General features: G+C 43.6%; 1 protein-coding gene across 1 annotated transcript; it reads left to right on the forward strand.

Annotated features, from left to right (window-relative positions):
• Positions 1 to 384: 384 nt before the first annotated feature.
• CCDC174 (coiled-coil domain containing 174) lies at positions 385 to 26,915 on the forward strand. The gene is made up of 11 exons (XM_014838442.3): positions 385 to 542; positions 4,108 to 4,212; positions 4,940 to 5,040; positions 10,080 to 10,138; positions 12,163 to 12,340; positions 15,367 to 15,462; positions 16,629 to 16,771; positions 17,211 to 17,305; positions 19,999 to 20,131; positions 22,112 to 22,264; positions 23,340 to 26,915. Exons 1-11 carry the CDS (start codon positions 501 to 503, stop codon positions 23,636 to 23,638), a joined length of 1,404 nt encoding a protein of 467 aa, XP_014693928.2. The 5' UTR covers positions 385 to 500; the 3' UTR covers positions 23,639 to 26,915.
• The last annotated feature ends 550 nt before the right edge of the window (positions 26,916 to 27,465 follow it).

The raw sequence follows: 27,465 nt of genomic DNA on the forward strand, positions 1-27,465 counted from the left end.
ATGACTCTTGTGAGAATTAAATAAATCAAAGTGTGAAAAGCACCAGCCAGTGCCTAGCACACAGCAGGTCCTCAAATGGTATTGAGATCTTTCCAGTCCCACTAACTCACTCTTCTTTTTAAATACAGACTTTGAGTTCATTCCCCCCTCCCCAAGATGGCGCCTTCGCCCACACCCCCGCCACCCCACTCTAGATGGCGTCCGGTGCTCTGAAAGCCACATGTAGACCTTCTCAAGATGGCGCCTACACTAGCCATTTTCGTCTTTCGTCCTCTTCGAAATGGCAGTAGCAGTCAACGCCAACCCTGGGCATTCGTGACCTTCTCAAAATGGTGGCAAACGCGAGCCTCAGCATGTAATGACCTTCTCAAGATGGCGCCAACGCGCAAACCCAGCGTCGCTAGCTTAACAGACACTTCCGGTTGCGCCGGAGGCAGGCGTAGGAGGCCTGTAGGGCCCCGGGAAGGGTTCGCTTTGGGCCGGGGCCCTCTGGCGCGACCATGGACCGGAGGAAGAAGCCCTTGGACGTCACGGCCTCCTCGGTGAGTGCGGGTATAGATGATTCTACGGGCTCCGAGTTCTCCCCGCTGCCACCAGATAAGAATCTCGACCTAGCTTGATTCTTCACTTGGGGACCCGAATCTGGCTCTGCTCCTCCGAGAGGGATCCCGGGCCAGCTTCCTTACCCCCAGGCCCTTGAACTCGGCTTCTCCCCCAGGACGTGGGGCCCAGACCAGGCTTCCCCACTCGGACGCGGCCCTGAACCTGGCGTCTTTTCTGGGTCCGGCATCTCCTTGCCTCCCTTCGACGACCCGCCGGGCCTCCTTGCGGCCTTAGGTGCCGGGGTCCCGCCCCGGCGGAGTCCAGGTTCCTGAGGGATGGACGGCGTCGGCGCGATGAGGGAGGGGGAAAATAAAGGGGACGTGAGACTTGGGTTGGTGTTAGCAAGTCCGACTTTACTGTGCACAAGTGTCGTTTATATATTTTTCAGGATTAGTACAGAAATAGTTCTACAAATATTCTCAGAGAGATAAGGAAGTAAAAAACGAGCACAAGAATATTTATTAGCATTCCATTCTATAGAGCATAAGGTTAATGATCGTCTTCTCTGCAATTAACTAGTGTTTGTTGTCTCTAAGCTAAAGGAGATAGGTACCTAGGCGTCTGTTGTAATTCATGGTAAAGTTAAATCAAAGAGAGAAGGTCCAGGCCTCCGGACAGGACAGCAGTCCGTCTGGTTGCATCCTGGTGAAGCCATCCCTGCCTCCCTCAATCATTTACGCCATTAGTGTAGATGGTTAATGGGAACAAAAGGCGACTCCAGGGTGTCTTATCCCCAGGGCTATCTGCATTCTCAGCGGGCAGTTAAACATCTTTACATTTTTGCGCCCTTTAGGGGGTGGAAGCATTCCTTTGTCTTTTAGATTGTAGAGCTAACGGTCCCTTAAGTACACTGCTGGAGAAAGTATCACTTTGTTAGTAAAGTAAAGGGCTGAAAAGCTAAGCTAAACTATATATCTTCAAGAATAAAAAAGAGAAATAAGTATACACATAACCTTGATAGAAAGCATGCATATAATTCAGAAAATATCAGGGGTGTCAGCTGGCCATCCTTCACCGAGGGGCATTCTTGCACCCCTCGGCCCTTCTACTCACCAATTATTTATTATTTATTGCTTTTAGGAGAAAACCTCTATAACATTTTAACAGAAAGCAGAAGGTCAAGAATAATATATAGATACTTCTTGATCATCCAATTAACCAGCAAACTTAGAAGGACCATGCATATGTATATTTAGACAAAGAACTGGAGGGAGAAGGAAACATTAACCAGATGGAGGCCATAAACCTAATTCGACATCTTATCTGGGCAGGATTCCTTTCTGATTGTCTCAAATGGGACTGTGTGCTCCTCCATTAATTAACTGAAAAATATCTTGAAAGTTACCTACAGGTGGTCACATTCTCTTACTATATCTAATTTTCCCAGGAGGTAGTGCCTCCCAAGCAGCCACCCAAAGGAGTGAAAACTGGAGGTTAAGAAAGGAAAAGGAATGAAGGGCAATTAGAAGCAGCACAGGTTTCAGAACTATGTGAGGGGCTGGCCGGTTATTCTTCACCAAGGGGCGACCCTGCACCCCTCGGCGTTAATTGGCTGGACCCTGTCAAACAGCCGATCAAATGATGTAGCCACGGCTCCCAGCACTTAGGGTCGGGGAGGAGCCCCGGTCTGTGCTTGCTGTGCACTCATTCCCCTTCCTGGTTCCTCTCCAGCCCGGGGTCCAGCAGGGTCTTCCCGGGACGTTGGAGTGTGACATTCCCCAGGACCCGAGAGTGCCCCGCGGCAGCCCAGGAACGAAACAGTTGTTAATGCTCCCATGGGATGCCTGCCTGGGGGCTGCGAGTCTCACGGGTGTAGGGGGTTTGGTTAGGCTGGTTGCTTCTGGGAAGAGGACCTGAGTGCTTGTTTGTGCCAGCGCTTTGCATCCGCTGGCTCGTTGGATCCTCCTATTGCTTTAGGAGGTAGGTGCTAGTGATATCCCCGTTTTGCAGGTGATGAAACTGAGGCTCAGAAAGCGGAAGTGGCTTTCCCTGGCTTACACAGAATTCTTAGTGAGAGAACTGGCGCAGTCGGGTTTACTCCAAAGCTGTTGCCTTGTCTGTTCTGTCAGAGCACATCGCCTAACCTTTGATTGAATCTTGAATTTACTGCAGAGTATTAGGATGCAAAAGGGGTACAAATAAATGTCCCAATATTTGAGCCCCTTTCCTCATCAAATACTGAAAATTGGTACTCGTTATTATGTTTGACGATTCAGAGCCAAGGAGCTGTAAATCTTCAAGTTATCCCAACAGATTAAAATTAGCAACAGTCATAACAGAAAGCCATCTGAGAACTGACGATTTTCTGAGCATCTTTCTTTTAAAATTCAAAAGTAGTTGTAGAGTAGGATAACGTGTGCCTGGAAAACTGATGTGGTAAAGAAGGCTTAAAAGAAGAGGTGAAAGTTTTCAGTTTGTTTTTAAAATGTTAAAATATTAGGTCCTGGGATGAACTACCCTTTGCATTATTAAAATCCATGCCGAAGCTATTTTAAATTTATTTCTTCCAAAATAGAAATCATTTAACTCAGTCCTTAAAGTCAGTCCTTTCCTTAAAAGTCAGTCCGTGATGCTGGGCTTTTTAAGTAAATGATTTATAGATGCCCACGTGCCTAAGCAACTGTGCCCCGATCCTTCAAAAGCAAACTGTCATCGTGTCCCTTTTTTGCAGAGCAGACAGCGGTGACTGAGCTGAGGGCTGGGCATAGGCCTGTTCCCTTTGCCCTGAGCTTTCCTGTTCTTGAACCCTGTGATTCAGCTACAGTTTATAGTTTCTAAAACATACAGAAACTAACTTGAGCTGCTCTTATTCACTCAGTCCGTTTTGTTTCTGGCTGTCGAAATCTGCCTGTTTTTGAAGGTTCAGCTCAGAGGTGCTTCTGATCACTCTGGACAGAAGGAAATGCTCCCTTATCTGGACTTTTGTGCTGTTTCCTCCACTCTTAAGGTCATTTGTTACATCTTACTGGTATTATAAGTTACCTTCCTTCTTAGATTGTAGGCTCCTCTTGAGACGGGAGTCTGTCTGATTCATGTTTGTATCCTGGTCTTCAGTGTAAAGTGCCACGCACAGCCTGGGTATTCAGATAGTTGCTAAACAAAGACATTTCCCTGGAGAAACGATAAATTGTTATGATGATTAAATGAGATTATACCATGTGGAAAAGCCAAGTACGGTGCCAGTCAGAGAGAAGGTGTTACTAATGCAGTTCAATCTGAATCTAGAGATGCAGACTTCATTAACTTTGCTTCATCACTCTCCCCGTGCCCGAGGAGAGCCTTTGAGCGTTGAAAGTTAGAGTAGAAGTACATTTCCAACAGAGCTGGCATGAAATAGGACTTGGTTTTATTTTGTACTGGATTCTACATTTAAACTTTTAATTTTATATCCAGTTTTGTCCATTTATAGGGAATTGAAATCTTGCTTTGAGAATTATAGTAACTTAGAAATCCAGTCATTAGAATGAAATAAATGGTTTTTTTGGTTTATTGGTTTTATTCTAGTTGGTAGACCTTAAGGCTGAACTCTTCCGAAAACAAGAAGAATTCAAACAAGAAAAACTTCTAAAAGATTCTGGAGTTTTGGGAAAACCAAAAGCAACTAATAAGGTAAAAATAAGATCTGATTATCTTCATTGATTCCAAACATGGAGGAAGTATATCATACTTAGGTTTTCTGGAAGTGTCCATGGTGTCTGCTATGTGCAAATGTTAAGGAAAAATCTCTGTCTTATATTTGAACATCTGCATGAAATGTTTTAAATTTTAAAATAGAAATCAGTGAGATTATTTAAAAGCACATTGTAATGCTCTAAATCTTTATCACTTGTTTTGGAAAAGTACATGCTATTAATAAGTGGTTTGTTTGCATTCCCACGAAAGATTATCTTGTTCTGTAGGTGTTATAAATCCAAACAGAGATAAGCAGATGGTATAGAAATATAGCAGAAAATAGCACGGTCTTTAAGGGTTGTGAATGGTTTCCAATTTTATAGGTAATGGTATCTACTATTTGTATTATGAATTCTCTGTAATAGATACTTTTTCATTGGAGTCTTAAATTAGGTTGTAATGATTCAAGAGATGAAAGATAGAGAAGGAACCCTATGCAGTTGTATAAAGAAATTCTTTATATAATTTAGGGCTTTTTTATTCAGCTCCAGCTTTGCCATGTACGGTCTGTTTGCAGGACATAGGTTGACTATCAGAAGATCTAGTTATCTCTGTGGATTCATAAGATCTAATGGTGTCTCTCTCTTTTTTTCTTTTGATGTACAAGTAGAGACTTTTTGCAATCATTGGTGGTTCTGTTTTGTCTTTTTAAATTATTCTCCAGAAACCAAGTATCTGGAGCAAGCCGAATGCAGGAGTTTCAAATCGAGCTGAGAAGGATGCTGAGCAGAAGATTGAGGAACAGAAGACTTTAGAGAAAGCAAGGTGAAGCTGAGCTCTCTGAAATGTACTTACCGTTGATGCTGGCCAAGCAAGGAATGAAAGTTCAACTTTTACTCTTTTTGACTTACAATTTTAATTTTTATCATCCTTCTAACCAAATATTCTAAATATAAAATATACTCTAAAAATAATATTATTTGCAGTTGTATCTGTAGTCCTATAAGAAGATAGGACATAGCCTCAGTTTAAAATATGAAACGGAGTCCCACTTTGAGCCCCCGTCAGGTGCTAAGATTATCAACAAGTGTTTAAGAAGTGTCCCCGTGGGAGTGTGGTTCTGGGCTAGGTGGTGTGACATTAGCATTTAGAAACTAAATTTTTTCCCCGACTTTTTAATATGAAAGACTTCAAATCAACAGAATAATTGAAAGAAGAATACAGAGAACGTTCTAATACTCTTCATCGAAGTTCACCACTTACCGTTTTCCACATTTGTGTTGTTTCTCTCACTGTCTCTCTCGTGTGTGTGTGTGTGTGTGTGTGTGTGTGTGTGCGCGTAGAGAAACTTTGTTAAACATCCTGATGCTTTACTTGTAACTATTTCAGCGTGGATCTTCTAAGAGCAAAGACATTCTCCTACATAACCACAGTACTGCTGTCATACTCAACAAATTGAACACTGATAAAATAGTGTCATCTATTATGGTCCATATTCAGAGTTCACCAGTTACCCTAGTACAATGATATCTTTTATATTTGTGTTTTTAAAAAAATTTGGTCCAGAATTTAATCAAAGATTACACATTGCGTTTAGTTGTCATTATCTCTTTAGTTTCTCTTAATCTAGAATAACTCCCTTCCCTTTTGTCGTCTGGTGTGCCGTTGGTGTTTCTGAAGGGTCCAGGCCCGTTGTTTCTACAGTGGCCCACGGTCTGAGTACAGTCACGTTAACTGGTTTTGGTAAGATTACCGCGTAGGCGATGACGTGTCCTTCCCGTTGAATGTCATTGGGAGGTTCATAACATCAGTTGGCATCCGTTACCATACCTGGGTACAAAATTTTTTTTTCTTATCATGAGAACTTTTAAGATTGTTTAGCAACTTTCAGCTATACAATACAGTATTATTGATCATAGCGTGTTGTACATTACATCCCCATGACTTACTTATTTTAGAACTGGAAGTTTGGACCTTTTAACTCACCCCCCCCGCCCCTGACAACCACCAATCTGTTTTCTGTATCTGTGAACTTGGGGGTTTTTTGGTTATTTGTTAATGGCTGAATAGTATTCCATTGTGTGTGTGTGTGTGTGTGTGGGTATACACTGCATTTTTTTTCCTCTGTAGGTTGGTTCCACATCTTGGCTACTGTAAATAATGCTTCAGTGAACATAGGGATGCATGTATCTTTTCGAGTTAGTGTTTTCATTTTCTTTGGATAAATACCCAGAAGTGGAATTGCTGGTTCAGATGGTAGTTGTATTTTTAATTTTTTGAGGAGCCTCCATACTGTTTGCCATAGTGGCTGCACCTGTTTGCATTCCTACCAACAGCACATAAGGGTTCCTTTTCTCCACATCCTCGTCAATACTTGTTATGTTTTGTCTTTTTGATAATGGCCATTCTGACAGGTGTGAGGTGATAGCTCGTTGTGGTTTTGCTTTGCATTTCCTTTATGATCAGTGGTGTTGAGCACTTTTTCATGTACCTGTTGGCCATCTCTATGTCTTCTTTGGAAAAATGTCTATTCATATCCTCTGCCTAGTTTTTTATCAGGTTGTTTGCGTTTTTTGCTATGAAGTTGTATGAGTTCTTTATGTATTTTGGATATTAACCCATTATCAGATATGGTTTGCAAATATCTTCTCCCAATCATTAGGTTGTCTTTTCCTTTTGTTGATGGTTTCCTTTGCTGTGCAGAAACTTTTTAGTTTGATGTAGTCCCATTTGTTTATTTTTTCTATTGTTTTCCCTTGCTCGGTCAGACACAGTACTTGAAAATATGCTGCTAACACTGATGTCGAAGAGCGTACCACCTATGTTTTCTTCTAGAAGTTTTGTGGCTTCAGGTTTGACATTCAAGTCTTTAATCCATTTTGAGTTAATTTTTGTGTATGGTGTAAGATACTGGTCTACTGTCATTCTTTTGCATGTGACTGTCCAGTTTTCCCAACACTGTTTATTGAAGAGACTTTTCTTTCTCCATTGTATGTTCTTGGCTCCCTTGTCAAAAATTAGCTGTCCATAGATGTGTGGGTTTCTTTCTGGGCACTTGATTCGGTTCCATTGATCTGTGTGTCTATTCTGATAGTTCATTATTAGTGTATAGAAACCTAACATTTTTGTGTATTGATTTTTGTATCCTGCAATTTTACTGAATTTTTTTATTAGTTGTAACAGTTTTTTGGTGGAGTCTTTGGGATTTTGTCTTTATGATATCATGTCATCTGCAAGTATAGACAGTTTAACAACTCCTTTTCCAGTTTGGATCCCTTTTATTTCTTTTTTGTCTAATTGCTCTGGCTAGGACTTCCAATACTCTGTTGAATAGAAGTGGCACGAGTGAGCATCCTTGTCTTTTCCTCATCTTAGGGGAACAGCTCTCAGCTTTTCACCATAGTGTGATGTTAGCTATGGGCATAATCTTTTATTATTTACTCTCTATAACAGAGTTTTCCTTGGTACTTTACTGTGATTTTTCTATCTAGTAACTTTTTATGGAATACTTTGGCTTTACTGTACCTGTAAGCTGTCAAGTCTGTCCATGATCTGTGGGACTTCTGCATCTCTCCTGAGCTCAACACAGGCAGAGACAGTTCCACGAGGATATAAGGCCTTAGGCAAGTTGCTTATCCATTAAGACTCTTTCCTTATCTGTGAAATGAGGTGGTTAATTACCTAGCTCCTGAAGCCCTTTAGGGAGTAAAGGCGATACATAGTGTCTGGCACATAGTGGGTTCCGGGTAAGTGTCTCACACTCTTGCTCTCTGAATTCCATCTTCTTTGCTCTACTGAAGAAAATTGTTCTTTAAAGTCACCAGTGACTTCCTCATCTACTGAATCCAGTGGTTATTTCCCTGACATCTTCCCTGACCTCTGTTATTCATTTGTAGCCTCTTCCTGCTGTCTGAAACTGTCTTCTTCTGTTCCACTTCGTCCAGCCTTCTTATGCTTTCCCATGCACTCTTATCCCTGCCTCGCTCTGTTTTGGTCACTCTCGCCTTTGCTCCGACCCTCTGCCATGCTGGTCTCTCCTTGTGCACGTCCAGCTCATCCCACTTCTTTCCTCTGCCTGACTTGCCTTCTCCCTCTGGATCATGGTTGATTTCTCCTTGCTCTGCAAGCTTTAGCTCAGATGTCACCTTCAGAAAGGTTTCCCTCCACTAGCCCAACTGACTCAGTGTCCCTCCTGGTTACTCTGTCCTGATAACTGGGTTTTGTGTGTTTTATTTGTTAAATTTTTTGAAGTTTTCTTTTCACTAAGACAATAGTATTCCGTGATGACATAGCTTGTTACATTAAGCCTCCTCTGAATAGGGCAGCTTACCCTCTTAGAAGGTGATATGACTAAGCTGGTGCACAGAGCACTCCCCTAATGCATGGCAGGGCCTCTGTTGGCGAAACCTGCTCTCATTTCCTTCCCTTTATGGCACTTCTCATGTCTGAAATCCTCTTTTTCATGATTTATTTATTATCTTTCTCCCCCTGTGGAATGTAAACCCCATGAAAGCTGGGACTTTTGTCTTGTTTGCCACGGAGTCCTCACCACCCGTGCTTGGCATAGAGGAGGCAGGCAATGAGTACTTGTGAATGAATGTGTGAAATAAAGAGGACTCTGTCTGACTTAGATGATAAAGATGCAGATGACCTAACTGATGGCATGCTTTACATGTGTGATCTAGTTCATCTTCCTGACGACCGTCAGAGGCACTGCTGTTCTTTTCAGCTATTATGATTTGGAAATTGAGGTTCAAGAGAGGTTAAGTAACTTGTTCCAGAGCAAACAGCCTTGTGACCAGGGGACTTTATTGCCTTGGGACACCATTAGAAACGAAATTTTCCCAATCCTTCACCAGCAAAAGCTCAGATGACCTCGTTGGGGCTCTTTACCAGCATTAAATATTTCTAGAATAAAGAATTGTCGGGGGCTGGCCTGGTGGTGCAGCAGTTAAGTTCACACGTTCCGCTTTGGGGGCCCAGGGTTCGCCGGGTTGGATCCCGGGTGTGGACCTTCGCACCACTGGTCAAGCCGTGCTGTGGCAGGCATCCCACCTATAAAGAACAGGAAGATGGGCACGGATGTTAGCTCAGGGCCAGTCTTCCTCAGCAAAAGGAAGAGGATTGGCAGCAGATGTTAGCTCAGGACTAATCTTCCTAAAAAAAAACCCAGAATTGTCAGCTGTCTTATGTGGTCTATGCCCACTAAAAAATAAATAAATATCACCAGAATTAATGTGAGCAGAGAGGCTGCTGTATTGAAATACGAGGGTTGACGTGTTTTTTAGTAGCTGTGTGTGTGAATAAATTATTCATGCTCTGTTTAAAACAGACATCATGTTTTTAACAAACTTATAAGAAGTTGCTCTCTAGCTCCCTTAGAGAATAAAAGATGGATGATCAGGGACCTTTGTCTAGAAACAGTAATGCAAAGAGTTTGCATTAAATTTGGTGATCCATTTGGAAGGTTATAAGTAGAAAATGGTTTTGTTTAGACATCTCTCTCTTTTTTTGGTATTTAATTGAAGTTGCACTTGGCATTTAAATTACGTTGGCATCTTTATTCATTCATTCATCAAATACTGATTGAGCACCTACTGTGCGCCAGGTCCTGTTCTGGGCGCTGGGATGCAGTCATGAATAAGAAGCACGAGCGTGCTCTCATGGAGCTCACATTTAGTCGGCAGAGTGGCTGTGGCTGGCTCTGAGGGGCCCTTCAGGGCGGGGTGGTCTGCTCTGGTTATGGCCACCTCGTCAGGCTGGACGTCTTGGGCAGATTGCTGCAGTCTGGCCGAGGGTGGGGCAGCCTTACCAGGAGTGGCAGCTGTAAGACCATTTCTAATACTTGTCTTTTTTTCTCCTAGGGAAAAATTGGAAGAAAAAGCCAAATTATATGAAAAAATGACTAAAGGAGACTTTATTGGTAAATAACATTTATATTTCTTTGTTTTCTCTAATTCATACAACTGTATAGTATTTTATTATTTGTTAAAATAACTGTAAGGATAGGGAGAAATTTTAAAAATCAAATTGTTGCTTTCTGGGCCAGCACAGAGATACGGTCAGCAGTGATTTTTTGATTGCGCGGTGGGTGCTGGGCCGCGTGTTAGGTGCTGTGAGGGGACGAGCGCGTCCAGTATAAGCGGTTTCTCTGCCTCTGCCCTCAGAGGGTGTCATCAGTGCAGGAAACTGCATAGAACAAAGTTAGGAAGCCAGGTCTCACTAGGCCACGATTACGAACAATTGTAGCTATGTTTACGAAGGAAAGGACGGGGGGAATTAGGGTTATATCGAGATGCTAGAGTTATGTTTGCTTTTTCCCTGTTATTCTCTGTTTTCTATTTTTTCTATGATGTGCTTATAATTGCTTTAAAAATAATAATAAAAAGGAGATACTCATACCTTCTAGAAAAAGAAAACTCACCTTCAGTTAGATGACAGTAGAAGAGATCTCACAAGGCAGTGCATGTTTCCTTGCCAAACAGTGGGGAAAGCGAAGATGTGGAAGGCCCGTAAAGGCTTTGGAGAGCTGGAGAAAGGGTTTCTGTGGAGGGAGAATGTGTGAGCAGACCGGCAGAGGGAGGAGAGGGCAGGGCATCGCTGGCAGGGCAGACGAGCATGGCTGGCAGGAGGGGCTGGGAGAAGGGGCAGCGGGGCAGCAGGAGAGGGTGGGGCTGGACCAGGTGGTGGGCTGCCCTGCCAGCTGAGCCCCCTCTTCCGCACGCGGGGCAGGTTCCTGCCTGGCAGGGCGCCCCACGCAGGAGGGTCAGGCACTCGCATAGCTAGGGCCACCTGGCGAGGTTTTGCCTGCCTTCTGAAGAAGCGGCAGTGTGGCCAGCTACCAGGAGGGCTCCCTGTCAGGAGTCGTGTAGCTCAGCTCTAGAAGAATACATTTCTTCCTCATTTGAGTTATTTTGTGGCTTTGTGAAAAAATTAAAATCTTTTTCTTTTGATTCAAACTTTACTTATATAGTTAATAGAGAAATCAGGTCCAAAGGAGTGTGCCTGTGGACGTGGAAATGTGGTTCTGTCCAAACTGGCAGGCCCGGCTCCTGAGAGGTGTATTGGAGCTGCATGTTCCGGCGAGTTGCATTTGGAACCTCAGTTACTCTCCACTGTGCCCTGGGGTGCACCAGCACCAGCAGTGGAGGCCCTGACATCTCTTCCCTAGAGCTTAGTCTCTGTCCTCAGAGGAGGACGGCAGTGACTGGACCCGAATCCAGCGTAGTGAAACTTCGTGTAAACCTTGTTTGCAAATACCTTACCTCTCCTGGGTTAAATTAAAGCCACAGCTCGCTGTTTAACCTGCAGTGGATGTTTTAGCTCAGGTGGATCGTAAGCCCTGAGGACAGACAGCATCTTGTGCATCTCTGTGTGCCTGCAGATCCCAGCACCATGCCTTGCCTGAGAGTGGTATATATTGGATTGAAAGGATTTCGGATGACTTCTTTTACCTGCATTATGACCCTTAAAACACCATACCACCACAATATAATTAGGGTTAAGTGATGTACCGCACACGACTAGAGAGGTGTTTACAGTGACAAAGGTCGATTGTCCTGGTCTGATGACATGAAAACTGCAGTTCTGCCTCTGTGTTATGTAATTGGCTGTGTGAGTGTCTTGAAATCAAATGGTTTTGTTATCTTAAAGTTGCATTCTGGGACGGTGTTGCTCACTCAGCGTATTGATGAGGCAGTAGAAAACTTCAGGCTTTTTAAAAGATTTTTTCATAATGTGTGTTTCCAGTGGCCTGTTTACAGCTTCCCTGTCAGGTCCCGTGGTGGCTCTGTGTCTTTGTAAGTGTTCTGGGGGTGGGGACATCCACTAGTGAACCATCAGGGGCCACGTAGCTGCCCAGCGATGAATGGGACTGCTTTGTTTCTCTTCCGTGTGTGGTTTTCCTCTTTGATGTCAAGAATCTGAAAATTGACTTTTGTGTCCTAGATGAAGAAGTGGAGGATATGTACCTTGTGGATTTCACGCAGAAGATCATAGACAGACACAAAGAAGTGGAGGCGTTTGGTGCCAACAGAGATTCTAGAAAGGCGGGAGAAAGAGACGATGATGAAGAAAATCTTTCTGAAAAAGATATACCTCCTCCCCAGGATCCCAGCGAAGAATGGTCGGTGATGTCATGTGATTTCGTCATGTTAACATCGTCAGACTTGCGTTTCTTTTTTGAGAGTGATTTTGTTTGGTTGTTATCAAACTGTTCTCTTTAGTCTTCCTCAGTTTTCTTTCTTTTGAGACTTCATTTAAGTAAGATTGGATTTACAGATGTAGAAACAGTTCCAATGAGGGAATAATTGCAAATAAAGACTGAGCTCCTGCCGTGTGCCCAGCACTGCGCCAGGCACGGGAGGTGTCGGGCCACTTGTTTCATTCCTGTGAAGCGTGGTTTAGGCAGAGCACGTTCCTTTGTTACCCATGCTGCCGTCTGTCTTACACCTCACGGAGAGTTGTCCTCTAGGTGGTGGTGAGCTCTCTTTCCTGCGAGAAGAGGCCAGCAGAACTGGTCCCGTGAGCCTCACCTTGGCTGTGACAATTTTCTGACAGTGCCGGGCCTTGGAGCTGATGGCACTGCCTTTGCCTTTCACTGGCGATACGACCTTGGTCGAGTTCCTAACCTCTCTGGGGCTCAGTTTCCTGACCTGTGTGAGACGGGTGCTGACGCCTAGTTCCCATGGTTGTTTGCCTTACACTCCCTTCAGGAAGTCAGAGTTTTCTGGGCTAGACAAGAAACTGCTGTCTGTAGAGTGGAAGCAGACATTTTGTCAACCTTCATTATTAAAATTATTCTGAATTTTACCTCCCTGTAGGTGAGAGATGGGAAACCACACTTGCCTTTGCCTGACGAGACCAATGTGTCAATAAGTAAAGAGATTAGAGTGGAAATTCCGTTATAATGATTTTCCCTATCTGAGACATTGCTTAGAAACTTGATCAGAAGAGCTTAAAGTTGTGTAGAGGTGCACTGATGCCATGAAAGTGTGCTGGGAACGACTGCCTGCTCACCCTCCTGCCTGTGCCGAGCCCCGCCCTCCCTTCGAGGCTCCAGTGTCCTCCTCGCAGGTGCTCGTTAGGCCTGCTCAGGGTTGTTGGCAGCACGTGTTGACCTTTCGTCAGCCAGCGGCCCTGTGGGCAGGAGTCCTTTGTGACCTAAGAGAGCAGTCCGGCTTCTGAGGGCCACTGAGGAGTGCAGAGAACCGGCATCTTCATACTACCGAGGATGTCCACATTGGTCCAGAAATAACACTCTCAATGGGATAGCGCAGATGTCTTCTTACCTACCTTCTGAGAACCTTTTCTTTGGGGCAGGTTATCTGGCTGTGTGTTTGCTGGAAGCAACCAGAGGAGAAGTGCGTACATGTGGTCTTTTCCGTGGACGCTTTTCTTCGTCCTTTCTGGTCTAAGTGACTTCTCCCTCATCTGAACTCTGGTGGCCCTTAAATACACTTCCGCTTCTTTGGTTCTTACCTTTTATTTATTATTGACACAGAACTGGCCTCATGACCAGGAAAAGATTCGAGGCAGACTTTTGGTACTTTTTATATCCTGCCTGCTGTTGTTAGGAAGCCTGGCATGTGCCTTAACTCTCCCCAGAGCCCTTTGAAGATGGGTGGCCCCGGGCCTCCGTGTCGCTGCCGTCCCTCGAGGACGCGTTTCGCGGCAGCTCTCTCGGCCGTTGCTGATGACGTAGAGCAGCTGCTGCCTGCTGCCTTGCCAGCTCTGATGTGATGGGCTCTGTATGTTTTGGAGCCTTCTCCAGAAACAGAATAGCCTGTGATTGCTTTTCATAGCAGAAATCTCGTCTCCTTTGAAAGGTTTGCGTGTCTTTTTTTTTCTTATTAATGCCTGTGTGATTACAAGCAGTTTGTCAGTGATTCGAAGAGTTTGGAGGGCAATCGAAGGTGTCACATGCCACCATATGGTGAAGGAAGATGCACTGCAAGCAGTTCTCACACTTTTTTTGTTTTTAAATTAAGCTCAGAATTGTAACTGCTTGTAAAATCCTTTCGGTAGTTAAGTTCCAGGTGGTGGAAAATCTTTCTGCAAAAATACTGTAAATAATTACTCAGACCATCTGGCTAGATGGTTTTCTTTTTCCATTCCTTTAGGAAAAAAAAGGAAAAGAAGAAAAGGAAGAAAGACACTGCTTTCTGCAGTTGGAGGTCTCATTTCTGGGGGTAATCAGCTTTAGGACTAAAGTCATAGATTCCCAAACATTATATTTTTAAATCGTGGTCTAACAATTGAGTCAGCGTGTGTGAGAGGAAAGAAATTGCTGACAAAAGCAAAGCCACATACATGGGAATCTGGCCTTGAGCTGGTCCACCAGCAGTTCTGGCCTCTTTCTGTGTGTTTAGCAACCTGCTAATGGCTGTGGGAAGTTCCCCACCCGTAATTTAAAAGTAAAAAATGTGTTGCATCATAATGCAAATAAAATGTTTTCCCTGAGGATCTGCCCGTGTTTCCTGTTGTGGGAAGTCCAAGGATGTCATTTTGCTTTGCCGTCTGCCTGGTTCCCCTGTCTCTAGCTGCTGTCTCATTTGGGCAAAGAGGAGAAAGAAGAGCGAAGGGTAATGGATAACAGACTGGCCCGCTGTGGAGGGGCTTTTGTGGTACAAAGTGCATGTTGCTTGACTTCTTCCTGATTAAAAAGAGTCCCCAAAATGCCATGACTTATATTGAGAAATTTCTAATTCATTGGGAAGAATCTACCAATTGGAAGAAATAAGGTCAGTTTTGGGAAGACTCTGAGGAAATGAGCAAATTGAGAATCTGGTAGAGAGCAAAGTTATTACGATGCCGATAAAATATTTAGAATTGTGTAAACCAGATTAAAGTAAGTTCTGAGATGTTGCAGCAAGATTCTGTCTGGAGCGTTTATCTCTGCAATCAGACGTACAAAATCAATCATTTTCTGTAGTTTCTAAAACTGAGATGTCATAAAGGGCACAATGAGCTTATTGTGTGTCAACTGTTAACTTTAAAAATGCCTGTTCTTATCAGTGGTGCTGGTCTCTCTGTTGAGGGTTTTTCGTGGTAGTGAGGCCTGCATTCGTCGTCGCTGTGCACCAGCTCCCTAACTTAGGGAGCACGTGTCGCGGACAAAGCCTTCTTCATGTCTTTTCACTTTTATTTCAGGGTGGATTATGTGGACTCTTTAGGGCGATCCCGTCGCTGTATGAGGAAGGATTTGCCAGATCTGCTGGAGATGGATAAAAGTCTTCAGGGGAGGCTGTAAGTGTGTGCTGGCAAAGCTCTGCCCAGGCCTGGCGTGCAGCCCTAGGGATTGCTTTGTGGGCGAGGCTGTTTGTAGTGAAGTATCTTCGGGGCTCCAGTAAGGAGACCTTTTTTTAATATGGAAGATGTACTGAAACACTTTTTCCTGGTTAACATACACATACACACATAGTCTACATGTGGTGAACAACCCGAATGGTGGCTCGTTCCTGTTGTATAGCTACTAAAAGCGCTGAGTAAGAGCTGTATCTGTTTACTTGAGAAGAGGTCTTGTTACAGAGTAACAAACGGAGTGAGCCCAAACCAAACCCCCAGACCAGCCTCTGTGGAGAAGGGGGTTGAAGAATGTACACTTGGTTATCCCACAGCAGGTTGGGCGGGCAGGGAGGTAGGGCAGGGAGGTAGCTTAGTCGCTTCCTCTTTGTACATCTTTGCATTTTGAAGTCAGGGCCTTATAGCTACATTTTTTTCTGTGGGGCCTAAGACACACCTAAGAGGTAACTCGCTAAAACCTCCCAGGGACTAATTCCCCTCACCAAGGGCAGCACTGTGTGGAAAGCACTGGGGGAGGGTTCACCTCGTCCGGGTCCTCCAGGTTCAGGTCAGCCCGGGCTTGGCACAGGGGGGAGGTGCAGGAGCCCTGAGCCTCTGACAGGACACGAGGCACTGCCTGGGGTGCAGCGTTATGCAGCTCCCTCAGCCCCTGTGGGGGACCATCCAGGGAGGCCCGGGCTTCCTCCTACTCCCTGGCCTGCCTCCTCCTCCGTTCAGCCCAGGACCAGGTGGGAGGGAAAGTGAGTTGTCTTCATTGCCGAGGCAAGTCTGTTATGCTAATGTAACAGGTTGGCTGCTTGGTTAAAGAAAGGGCAGTGCCCCAACCAGAAGGACCCACAACTGAAATCTACAATTGTGTACTGGGGGGCTGTGGGGAGAAGAAAGAAAAAAGATTGGCAACCAATGTTAGCTCAGGTGCCAATCTTTAAAAAAAAAAAAAGGGTGAAAATAGTTTTTGCAATTTCCCAGTGGTACTGCGGGTCAGAAACCTCTGTAAGGAAACTGTCTTTACCAACTAGCTACTTCTCCATGGTCCAGCTACCTGGGCTGAAGCGTTGCCGTGTCACAGCGCTGACCTAAATGTAGTTTCTGTTCTGTTCTCCTACTAGTTTTGTTAGTCCTGCTAATGAAAAAACCTTGCTGTCTGAAGATATGAGGAAAGAGCTTCAGCGCCAGCAATGGGAAGAAGAAGAGAGGGAGGCTCTCAAAAGGCCCATGGGGCCCATCCATTACGAAGACATTCGTGAAAATGGTATATTCATCTTGCAGCTTCCTAAATCACTTTTCTGAGCTGACGGGGAGCGTAAAGGGAGGTATGGATGAAGCTGCTCTTAACGTGGGAATGAAAGATCCTGCTTTGGAAATGGAAAATGTCCCCTTTGTTCACTTTATAGCCTGAAAAATACTCATATTGCAAATATCTTCCTAACAGAGGGTCTGTTAACCCAAGAGGTTCCTCAGGAGAAGTGGAGACAGCCTATGTCTGAAAAATTAATGCATCTTTGTTGTGTCGATCACTTGGCAAACAGGATGAAAACAACTTCTAACTTTTTCTTTTGGCTTACCTGTTTTTTTTTTAACTTATGCCAAATATCGCTGTATTTCTTTTTTGCTTTCGTAGGAAATTTGACCTGAGTCTAATTGACTGGTCAGGGAATTCTAATCTTTTGGATAATTTTGACTTATTTCAGAGGCCCGGCAACTTGGTGTTGGATATTTCGCCTTTGCCCGAGATAAAGAGTTGAGAAACAAGCAAATGAAAACGTTAGAGATGCTACGTGAACAGGTACAGATTCAGTTCAGAGTGGATGTTAAGAAGGGTTTGAGCAGTTGGTTTCTTATTGGATCAGGCTGCAAAAAAAAATCTGGTAAACTAACTAGAAATTTAAATTGATATTCAGAATGCTTTTTTCTTTTGAAAAAATATTTTATTTATTAGTATACAGAGCAGTGATAAACAAAAGTGCATCAAAATAAAAACTTTCAATTTTGTTGAAATTAAAGATCAATTTCTGATATTTAATAAATACTGTTATAGCCATAAATCAGATATTTTATTATATTTTTTTATTGAGATATAGTTGATACAGAGCACAGATTGGTGGATGCCAGCAGTGGGGGTGGGGATGGGCAGAATGGGTGAATGGAGTCGAAAGGTACCAACTTCCAGTTATAAAATAAGTTAAGTCCTGGGCATGTAATGTACCGCATGGTGACTATAGTTAATAATACTGTATTGCATATCTGAAGGTTTCTGAGAGAGCAGATCTTAAAAGTTCTCACCACAAGAAAAAAATTTTATAACTATGTATGGTAACAAACATTAGCTAGACTTAATCAAGGTGATCATTTCGCAGTATCTGCAAATATTGAATCACTATGTTGTACACGTGAAACTAACAATGCTATATGTCGGACTTAGTTCACTTAGCATAATGCCCTCAAGGTCCATCCACGTTGTTGCAAACAGCAAGATTTCATTCTTTTTTATAGCTGAATAATACTCCGTTATATATATATACACTCCACATTTTCTTCAGTCATCCGTTGATGGACATGTAGGTCGTTTCCATGTCTTGGCTGCTGTAAATAATGCTGCAATGAACCTGGGGTGCAGATAGCTTTTTGAGTTAGTGTTCTTGTTTCCTTCAGGTAAGTACCCAGAAGTGGAACTGCTGGATCATTTTTTTTTCATAATGTTTCCCATAGTGGCTGCACCGTTTTACCTTCCCACCAACAGTGCACGTGGTTCCTTTTTCCTCCATGTCCTCTCCAATGCTTGTTATTTCTTGTTTTCTAGGTAATAGCTGTTCTAACAGGCGTGAGATGGTACCTCATTGTGGTTTTGATTTGCATTTGCCTGATGATCAGTGATGTTGGGCACCTTTTTATGTACCTTTGGCCATCTGTGTGTCTTCTTTGGAAAAATGTTTATTCAGATCCTCTGCCCACCTTTTAGTTGGATTGTTGTTTTTTTTGCTATTGAGGTGTATAACTGTCTTTATATATTTTGGATATTAACCGTTTATCAGATACATGATTTACAAATATTTTCTCCCATTCGGTAGGTTGTCTTTTCATTTTGTTGATGGTTTCCTTTGCTGTGCAGAAGCTTTTTAGTGTGATGTAGTCCCACTTGTTTATTTTTGCTTTTGTTGCCTTTGCTTTTGGTGTCAAATCCAAAAAATCATCACCAAGACCAATGTCAAGGAGCTTAGGGCCTATGTTTTCTTCTAGGTGTTTTACAGTTTCAGGTCTTACATTCAAGTCTTTAATTCATTTCGAGTTAATTTTTGTGTATGGTGGACGATAGTGGTCCAGTTTCATTCTTTTGCATGTGGCTGTCCAGTTTTCCCAGAACCATTTGGTGAAGAGACTGTCCTTTCCCCATTGTGTGTTCTTAGCTCCTTTGTCATAAGTTAATTGACCATACATGCATGGATTTATTTCTGGGCTCTCTATTCTGTTCCACTGATCTGTGTGTCTGTTTTTACGCCAATGCCCTACTGCTTTGATTACGATAGCTTTGTTACTTGGTTTGAAATTGGAGAGCATGATGCCTTCAGCTTTGTTCTTTTCAAGATTGCATTGTCTATTTGGAGTCTTTTGTGGTTCCATAAAAATTTTAGGATTGCTCTATTTCCGTAAAAAATGCCATTGGAATTTTGATAGGGATTGCACTGAACCTGTAGATGCCTCTGGATAGTATGGACGTTTTAACAATATTAATATTTTCTGTCCATGAATATAGAATATGTTTCCATTTATTTGTCTTCTTCTGTTTCTTTTATCAGTGTCTTACAGTTTTCAGTGTACAGGTCTTTCCTTGGTTGAATTTATTCCTAAGTATTTTATTCTTTTTGATGCCATTGTAAATGGGATTGTTTTTGTAATTTCTCTTTTTGATAGTTTGTTATTAGTGTATGGAAATGCCACAGGTTTTTCTGTATTGAGTTTTGTATCCTACAACTTTACTGAATTTATTTTAACAGTTTTTTGGTGGAGTCTTTAGGGTTTTTATAGTGATATCATGTTATCTGTAAATAGTGACAGTTTTATCAGAAGGCTATTTTTATAGGTTTCATAAAGGTGATTGCCATGCTGTCTTGCTGTTTCAGACTTTTAAGATTACAGTTGCTTGGAAGTAACCTAACTTTGGTGTTTTAAGTTTGGTTTCAAATATGGTACTTTGGAGTGGCCTGGGTAAGAAAATACAAAATTATTTAAGTAAGTAAAGCATAGAACAGAATTGGTTGGTTTTCTTGAATGTTAAGCATTCCAGGATGCTCCGTGAACCCTTAATAAACTTTAAAAAACATCAGAGAGCTTGTGTAAAAGTATTTTAATGGTCTTCATTTTGAAGATATCAAGGATAGCTTCTTAGAGGTGACGCGAAAATCAACTAATTAGTCTGTTTTTAAAATAAAATTATTTATTTTATCCTTTCGACTTAATTTTCTAAGTTTCTGTTCTGTGCAGACAACAGATCAGAGAACAAAACGAGAAAACATAAAGGAAAAGCGAAAGGCTATGTTAGAAGCAAGACTTGTGAAACTTCGACAGAAAAAGATGAAAAAGTCAAAAGAAGATGGAGCAGAGGAAGAAAGTGGAGGTATATCATGGCTCGTGTTTCTAAACTTCAAAAGGAAAAATTCTAAGTTCCACTGACGTCTCACTAATAGGACTGGCAGTATGGAAATTAGTCATTCTGTTTTACTCTCTAAGCAAGCAGTGTACCTTTGAGGTACTGCCAAGGAACAGTTTTTATAACCAAAGTGGTGCAGAATGACACTCCAAAAAATCTTTTTTTTAATATATATATATATTTATTTATTTATTTATTATTATTATTTTTTGAGGAAGATTAGCCCTGAGGTAACTGCTGCCAATCCTCCTCTTTTTGCTGAGGAAGACTGGCCCTGAGCTAACATCCATGCCCATCTTCCTCTACTTCTACCACAGCATGGCTTGCCAAGCGGTGCCGTGTCCACACCCGGGATCTGAACAGGTGAACCCTGGGCCGCCAAAGCGTAACATGCACACTTAACTGCTGCGCCACTGGGCCAGCCCCTCCAAAAAAATCTTTTTATACAGACAAGGACGTGAACAAACAGTCCCTTGTGCTGCTTCATAGAGCGGCACGGTTTAGTAACTGCGGCTTAGAGAAAAGTGTTTTAGGGTAAAGTTTAGTTGTGCACATACATGGTTTAGACCTGATTTCTTTTGCTATGACTGTAGTTTTTGTTGGCTATTATAAAATTATTTTAAAGAAGAAATACGTTCACAAAGTCAGATAATAAAGTAAAGATTTTACAGGTAGGCATAGAGACAGCTTATCAAAGGACTGTTAAAAATCATAGTCCTATGACTCCCTGTATGAATTGTCCTAGTCTGGGCTCAGCTGCCATGACAAAGAGACCCTGACGGAGACTAGCTCGAACAGGACAGAAGTCTGTTTCTCTGTTTTAACGCTTTGGAGGTGGTGGGTGTCCAGGCAGGTAGCAGCTCTGCCCCAGATTGTCACCCAGTCCCTGGCTGCCTCCTGTCCCCCTGTTTCTGCCGGCCCCAGAGTGTTGTTCCCAGCTGCGTGGTCCCCGCCTGCTCCCCAGCATGTGTTCGTGATCCAGCCGCGGGGAAGCGGGCAGAGGGGAGGAGAACCAGCTTCCCTTTTAGCAGTGTGCCTCTGAGGTCACATACAGCCTATGCGTTTACATCCCGCTGGCCAGAAGGCGGTCCATGGGCCACGCTCGCTGCAGGGGAGGCTGGGGAATGGCTTGTCTAGCAGGGTGGGCACGTACCCAACTGACACCGGGGCATTCTAGTCCCAAAAGGAAGAAGGGGAGTGTGGGTGTTAGGGGCACAGAGACGCCTCTCCGCTCTCCTGAAGCCATGTGCTGAGTGTGGGCCATTTTCTAATTCTGACTTCAGCGTCAGTTTAGCCTTGAAAGGAGCCCAGAAACACTTAGGGACTGGGAAACCGTCTGTGTGGTCTCCATATAGATGCTGTCTCCCTGTAGCACGCTCTGCACAGTGTTTCTCTCTTTGGCTCTACTCCTGAACGTCTGTCATCTCCACAAGATGTGAAGCGCCACTACAGTGTTTTTAAAAAGTCCATTTTCTTTTCAAATATGGCCAAAGTTGACTAGCCTGCAGCCTGTCACCAGACTCCAGCTCTTCCTCACCCTAAGTCCCCTTGCTTTGTCTGGGACTTAGTTGACTAATTGGGGATTTCTGGTCCTGCAGTTGTTGGTCTGGGGAAGCAGAGTGATATCGTGGGAAACAGAGACTTTGAAATCCAACCAACCTGGGTTTGGATCCTGGCTCTTGTCTCTGTCTACCTGCATAGCATTTCTGAGGTTAATTTTCCTCATCTGTAAAATGGGGTTACTAATACTGACTTTCCAAGGGTTGTTAGAAGATGAAATGAGCTACTGTCTGCAGGCACTTAGCCCCCTGCCTGGGACATGGTGAGTGCTCAGTAAATACTAGTTAGTACCTTTCGCAGGATCAGCATGTTCTAGTTCATATTTGGTTGTTTTTTGAATAGCTTTAGCTTTGTTATAGTGATGTCTCATTCTCCCACAAAAACTAGGTGGAGGTGTGATTGGGCCTTTGCCACCGGAACCAGAGGCCGTGCCGACTCCGCGTGCTGCTGCCCAGAGTAGCAAAGTAGAAGTGATCGTTGAGGAGAGGAAGGACACCAGGCCTGGAGTGCCACACGTCCGGGAGTGGGACAGAGGAAAAGGTAAGTGGATGGGCTCCAAGGTGCAAACCCTTTCCAGTGATGGGCCCTGCACAGGAGATTTTTCTGGTTCTCCTGACAAGAATGTGGTTCTGCTGAGTCTTAGTGGTCCTTTGAGGCTTAAGGAGCTCTCCAGACCCTTGAACTTGTTTCTTCCTGATAGCCAGACACTGCTTGTAAACAGGAGCACTAGGAAGTGTGATTACAAAAGACCAGATCTAGTCTACAGCACGTCATGTCAAGAGGGCAATTTCTGTTTTAGAAGCGATTGGGGGAAGTTTTTGAAATTCTTGTTGCCCTCATGGTTTTACAGCTTTGGAAGGCCATTTCTCAGGAACTGCTTTTTAAAATCTTAGGAAGGTTTGGTATTTTAATGTCCTCTGTTTTTAGCACTCTCTTTTATATTCAGTTGAAAATAGTCTGCATTCTAGAGTATTAACCTGGATTCACATATGGTTCCATTGAGTTATGCAAAATTTTCTGTAAATAAACCATGGTGCCCACAGCAGCCTCTCCTTGGAGGAAGACTGTGGTTTATGCCTCTTGAAAGTACATTAGCTCATGCTCTTCCAGCTGATGAGATGCAAGATTAAAGTAAAAGATATGCAAACAGGAGAGTGCCTTTGGTTATGCTGCTGGTAGAAATAGAGATGAAATACCAAATCAGATATGCACAGGTGCCTTTTGTGTCTTCTAAAACTCAGTAAAGGACGAAACTTGTGTTTTAATGTTAAATACCTACAGCATCACGTCAACCAAATGATGTGGGTGTTTGATTTTTCTGTATTCCTCTCTCAGATGTGCTATTTCCAGAGCCTACCAGCCTGCCTTCTCCATAGAGCCTTCCTCAGATCTTTCCTCATCGGGAAGTAGTCACTCCCTTTCCTTAGCCTGGGTCCTCCTGCTTTTGTAGGCATTGCATATACCTTGTATTATAGTTTTGTTATTGCTATCGTTGTTCTCCAGAGAATTGGAGGTGGCTTTTAAGAAATATATGCGATGATTATTAAAAAGTAAGAGTAAAAATTCAACTGATTCAATAATCAGTTCTAATAATACTCTTTCTTCTTTTTTCTAGAATTTTCCTTTGGGTACTGGTCGAAGAGGCAGTCAGATCTCCGGGCTGAGAGAGATCCCGAGTTTGCCCCACCATCCGATTACTTTGTGGGTCAAAAGAGAACTGCTTCTTTCAGTAGCCAGACGTGGAGCAGACCTGCACCTGCACAGACTGACCTGGGCCAGCACTCGGGCCCCGGCCACGACCCTGGCTGTTCGCACACATCATCCTCTCCTGCCCCCAGCAGCCCACCACGAGCCCCCACGGTCACTTTCGAAACTCTTGATGATATGATATCATATTATAAACAAGTGACATGAACTTAACAAACATTCGGACTTGGGTTCCTACTGTTGACGGTGCCTTCCTCTCTCTGAGCGGGGAAAGTAACATTAGGGACTGAATTGTACCTTTCTCCTCCTGTCCTTTCCCTGGAAAACAGAAACTTCAGGCTGGATTAGTCAGCAAGGGAGAAAGTGAATGTTACTGTGGGAACTCTGTGGCCGCTTGGCTGTTCATTTCTTTTAATTGGTCTGGAGACATGTTCATCTGGATGTGTGTGTAAGCTGTGATAGAGTAGAAATATTCTGTATTTTTTGGCACCGAGGAGCTTGTAACCCTTTCTGTTTTGTCCCTATTCCCATGGCTCATTCAGATTTATGGGCTCCATTCCTTTTCTTTTGCAAATACTAGCATGGAGATGGCCTTGTTTCAAGGATTCAGCTTCCAGATCAGTTGATAGAGCTTCTCTCAGGAGGAATTTTTGACTGTCAAACAGTGGCAAACTGGGGGACACTGTGTGGGAGGCAAAGTGATCTGGTCTCCAAGAGGACCCTGAAGCTGCTGGGCTGTTCAGCAATAACATTTGAAAGATAAAAGAGACGAGGGAGGAGAACTTTGTCCTCCAGAGCCGGAGAAGTGGGAGTCAGTCACTTGTACTGTCATCCATCCTAAGTGGCAGTTCCCAGCACCGGCTGTAGTGGGCGTTCAGTAAGCGTGTACTGAATGACCAGGGCACATGTGGAGGCTGTGGGGCCTGTCAGGCAGCCAGATACGCTTTAGCTGTAGGAGTTAGTCAGTCAGCTTCCCCTGCCTCCTGCTGCTCCTGCCCTCGGCCCTCATCACTCTCGGAGCCGAGTCGCCTCAGGAGCCTGATGGGAATAGACTTGGGCTAGAGTGAGGGGCAGGTGGGTCCCTTCCTCTTTGCTAACCGTGGGTGGCTGAGCAGGGCTCCAGAGGGACTTCCTGTGCCTGAGTTCCGTCCCCGTCCTCTGCCTGCTACACCTCAGTGTCCTCTTGACAGCTGCAGACAAGCAGTAGGAGTTGGCCAACCAGGCCCACAGGGCTCCTGTGGCCGCCTCCCACGCCATGAGTCCTGTAAGAACATGCTAGAGCAGATCCTCAAGCGCCGAAGAAGCCTGCCGTCCCATGGGCTCAGTGATGAGCAGTCTTGGTGGTGGTGGTGGGAGTGCCCCATTCTCATTACAGATGGCAAACTGGAGTGCAGAGGGGCTCAGCGACTCATCCAAGGTTATGTGGCATCTAAGTGGCAGGTCTGGAACTTAAATGCAGTTTGTTTAGGCTCATATTTGTTCCAGACTCATGCTTTCTCCAGTGCTCTCTTTTCTCGGTCTTACTACCCCAGTATCAAGCAGTATTAGACAAAAATTGCAAATTGTTGCAAACTTAACCTCTAACCTCCATGTCATAGGCAAAATTGCAGTCCTATTAATGGTCGTTCTGTCAGCCTAATTAGGCAAATACCTCTTTTAAATATTCATTTTAAAAGACTGCTACCTTTTTTGCGGAAATTGATCAGACGATCCTAAAGTTTATATGGAATTGCAGGGACCCAGAATATCAAAAACAATATTGAAGAAGAACAAAGTTGAAGGACTTATACTTCCTGATTTCAAGACTTACTGCAAAGCTACAGGAATCAAAACAGGGTGGTACCGAGAAAAAGATAAACATATGGATCAATGGAATAGAGGTGGGAGTCCAGAAATAAATCCATACATATCTGGCCAATTGATTCTTGACAGTGGGGCCAAGACCATCTAATGGGGGAAGAATAGTTTCTTCAACACATGATTCTGGGACCACTAACTATCCACATGCAGAAGAATGAATTTGGGCCCATATGTCACCATATATTAAACCAGCTCAAAATGGATCAGAGACTTAAATGTAAGAGCTGAAACTAAAAAACCAACTGGAACAGCTTGTAGGACAAAGGGAGAAGAGACAAAAAGTTTGGAATACTGAAAAGATAGAATTATTAGATATTCTAGAATCATAAAAAATAGAAAAGGGAAGAAGGAAACCAGTAAACAAATATGAGAATGGTGGAAAGAGGATGTGTTTATAAGGTAGAACAGAAGGACTCGAAAAGCAGATTACAGAGAAGGGTCGGGAAGACTAGTTGGGCAGCAGTATGCCCAGGATTATGGGACCACTGGTCACAAAAGGGCTCCCAAATAACCTTTTGTTCCTGTCCGGGGCAGCTGGGGTGGACGGCGGAGCCTTCCGTGCACATTGCCTCACGGTCACTGTTGACTAATAACTGTAAGTTTTATTTTATCTAGGATTTCAAAGACTGTATGAACCTATTTCTGATCCCCTCTTAGCACACATTTATTTAGTTTAGTATTTTGTGAGCCCACTGTTACATCTTCCATTTCAGACCCAGAGTTGGTGTTGACACACGGTTTCTCACAGGCCTGTCTTGTACCCGTGTATCCAGCAGATGGCACTAGAGTTCTCAAGACTTCAGATCCGTGCTCTAAAACAGCGCAGCCCCATAGAAATATGATGTAAGCCTCTGTGTCATTTTCAGTTTTTTAGGAACCACATTAAAAAAGTGAAATTAATTTTATGATACACTTCATTTAATCCAGTATATCCAAAATAGCGTTTCAACATTTAATCAATGTACAAAAACTATTAATGAGATGTTCTCCATTTCTTTTCACATCTAGTCTTCAAAATCCAGTGTATCTACTTACAGCAGCACATCTCAATTCAGATGCTAAATTTTCGTCAGGGATACTTGATCTGTATTTAGATTTCATAAAATATACTTGAAAAATTATACTGGATTCAAATACCCAAGCTGTTCCAAACATACTTTAACATATTTAAAAGTTTGCCAATAACTGAATTAGCAAGTTTTAAATTTAAATTGATAAATTAAAATTTAGTTCCTTAGTCACGCTAACCATGTTTCAGATGCTCAGGAACCTCCCGTGTCCAGTGCTGCTGTGCCGCCCAGCATGGCCCAGTGACCTGTTCTCTCGTGCTTCGCGGTCTGCCTGCGCGATGCTCCCAGCGGTGCAGGAAGGATCAGCCAACCTCCTCTCCCAGGCGTACAGTCAGCGTGCAGGTCTTGGGCTGTGGGTGCCTCGGGAGCAAGCAGTGGTGAAAACTGTGGGAAACCGTGACCGCTCCCTGTTCACTCTTTGTAGAGCTCAGCAAAATGTTCCCTATCAGAAATTGCTCTGTTTGTTTTCATTGTAATCTTTTCTCCAGGCCTTTGTGTGTTTTGATACATTTCGTCTGAATTGGCTAAATAAATCATTCTGTTTGTTTGCAAAATTCCCTAAGGAGAAACTGTAAATCCATATACATGAGATTCCGGCTATGTTTAGCTGTATATTTCCCAAAGACTTGTGAGAATTTATTTCCTCCTAAAGGCCGTGCAGCTGTGGGGTGGTTTCCAGCTGACCTTATTGTGACATACAGGTGAGGCGGCAGAATTTAGAATTTGGAGTGGCGGTTACTCCTGGTCTTAGAGTTAATACACGCAGAGTAGCCACGCCATATGTGTTTAGTTTCTTTTTCAGCCAGGAAATTGAACTAATTTATACGTCAAGCAGCTCATGTGAAAACCTATATGGCTAAGGTAAGTGATGATAGTTGGGAAGGGTCTGTTGACCTCTGAAGACCTTGAGAGGGAAGGAACCCTCCATGGCCCTCCCACCTGCCCTGTGAGCTGGTGCGGGGGGGGGTGGGGGGGGGCGGCGCTACACTCGTGTGCATTGTGGGCGTCTGGCTTCATATTTCTGTGTGTGTGTTGGGGTGGGCTTGGGGAGCCGGGAGCGTGATGCAACTGATGTAGGTGGTTGTCTGGGAGAGCTGGAAAATG

The sequence above is a fragment of the Equus asinus genome, chromosome 21 (assembly GCF_041296235.1).
Source record: "Equus asinus isolate D_3611 breed Donkey chromosome 21, EquAss-T2T_v2, whole genome shotgun sequence".
In the NCBI taxonomy this organism is placed as follows: domain Eukaryota; kingdom Metazoa; phylum Chordata; class Mammalia; order Perissodactyla; family Equidae; genus Equus; species Equus asinus.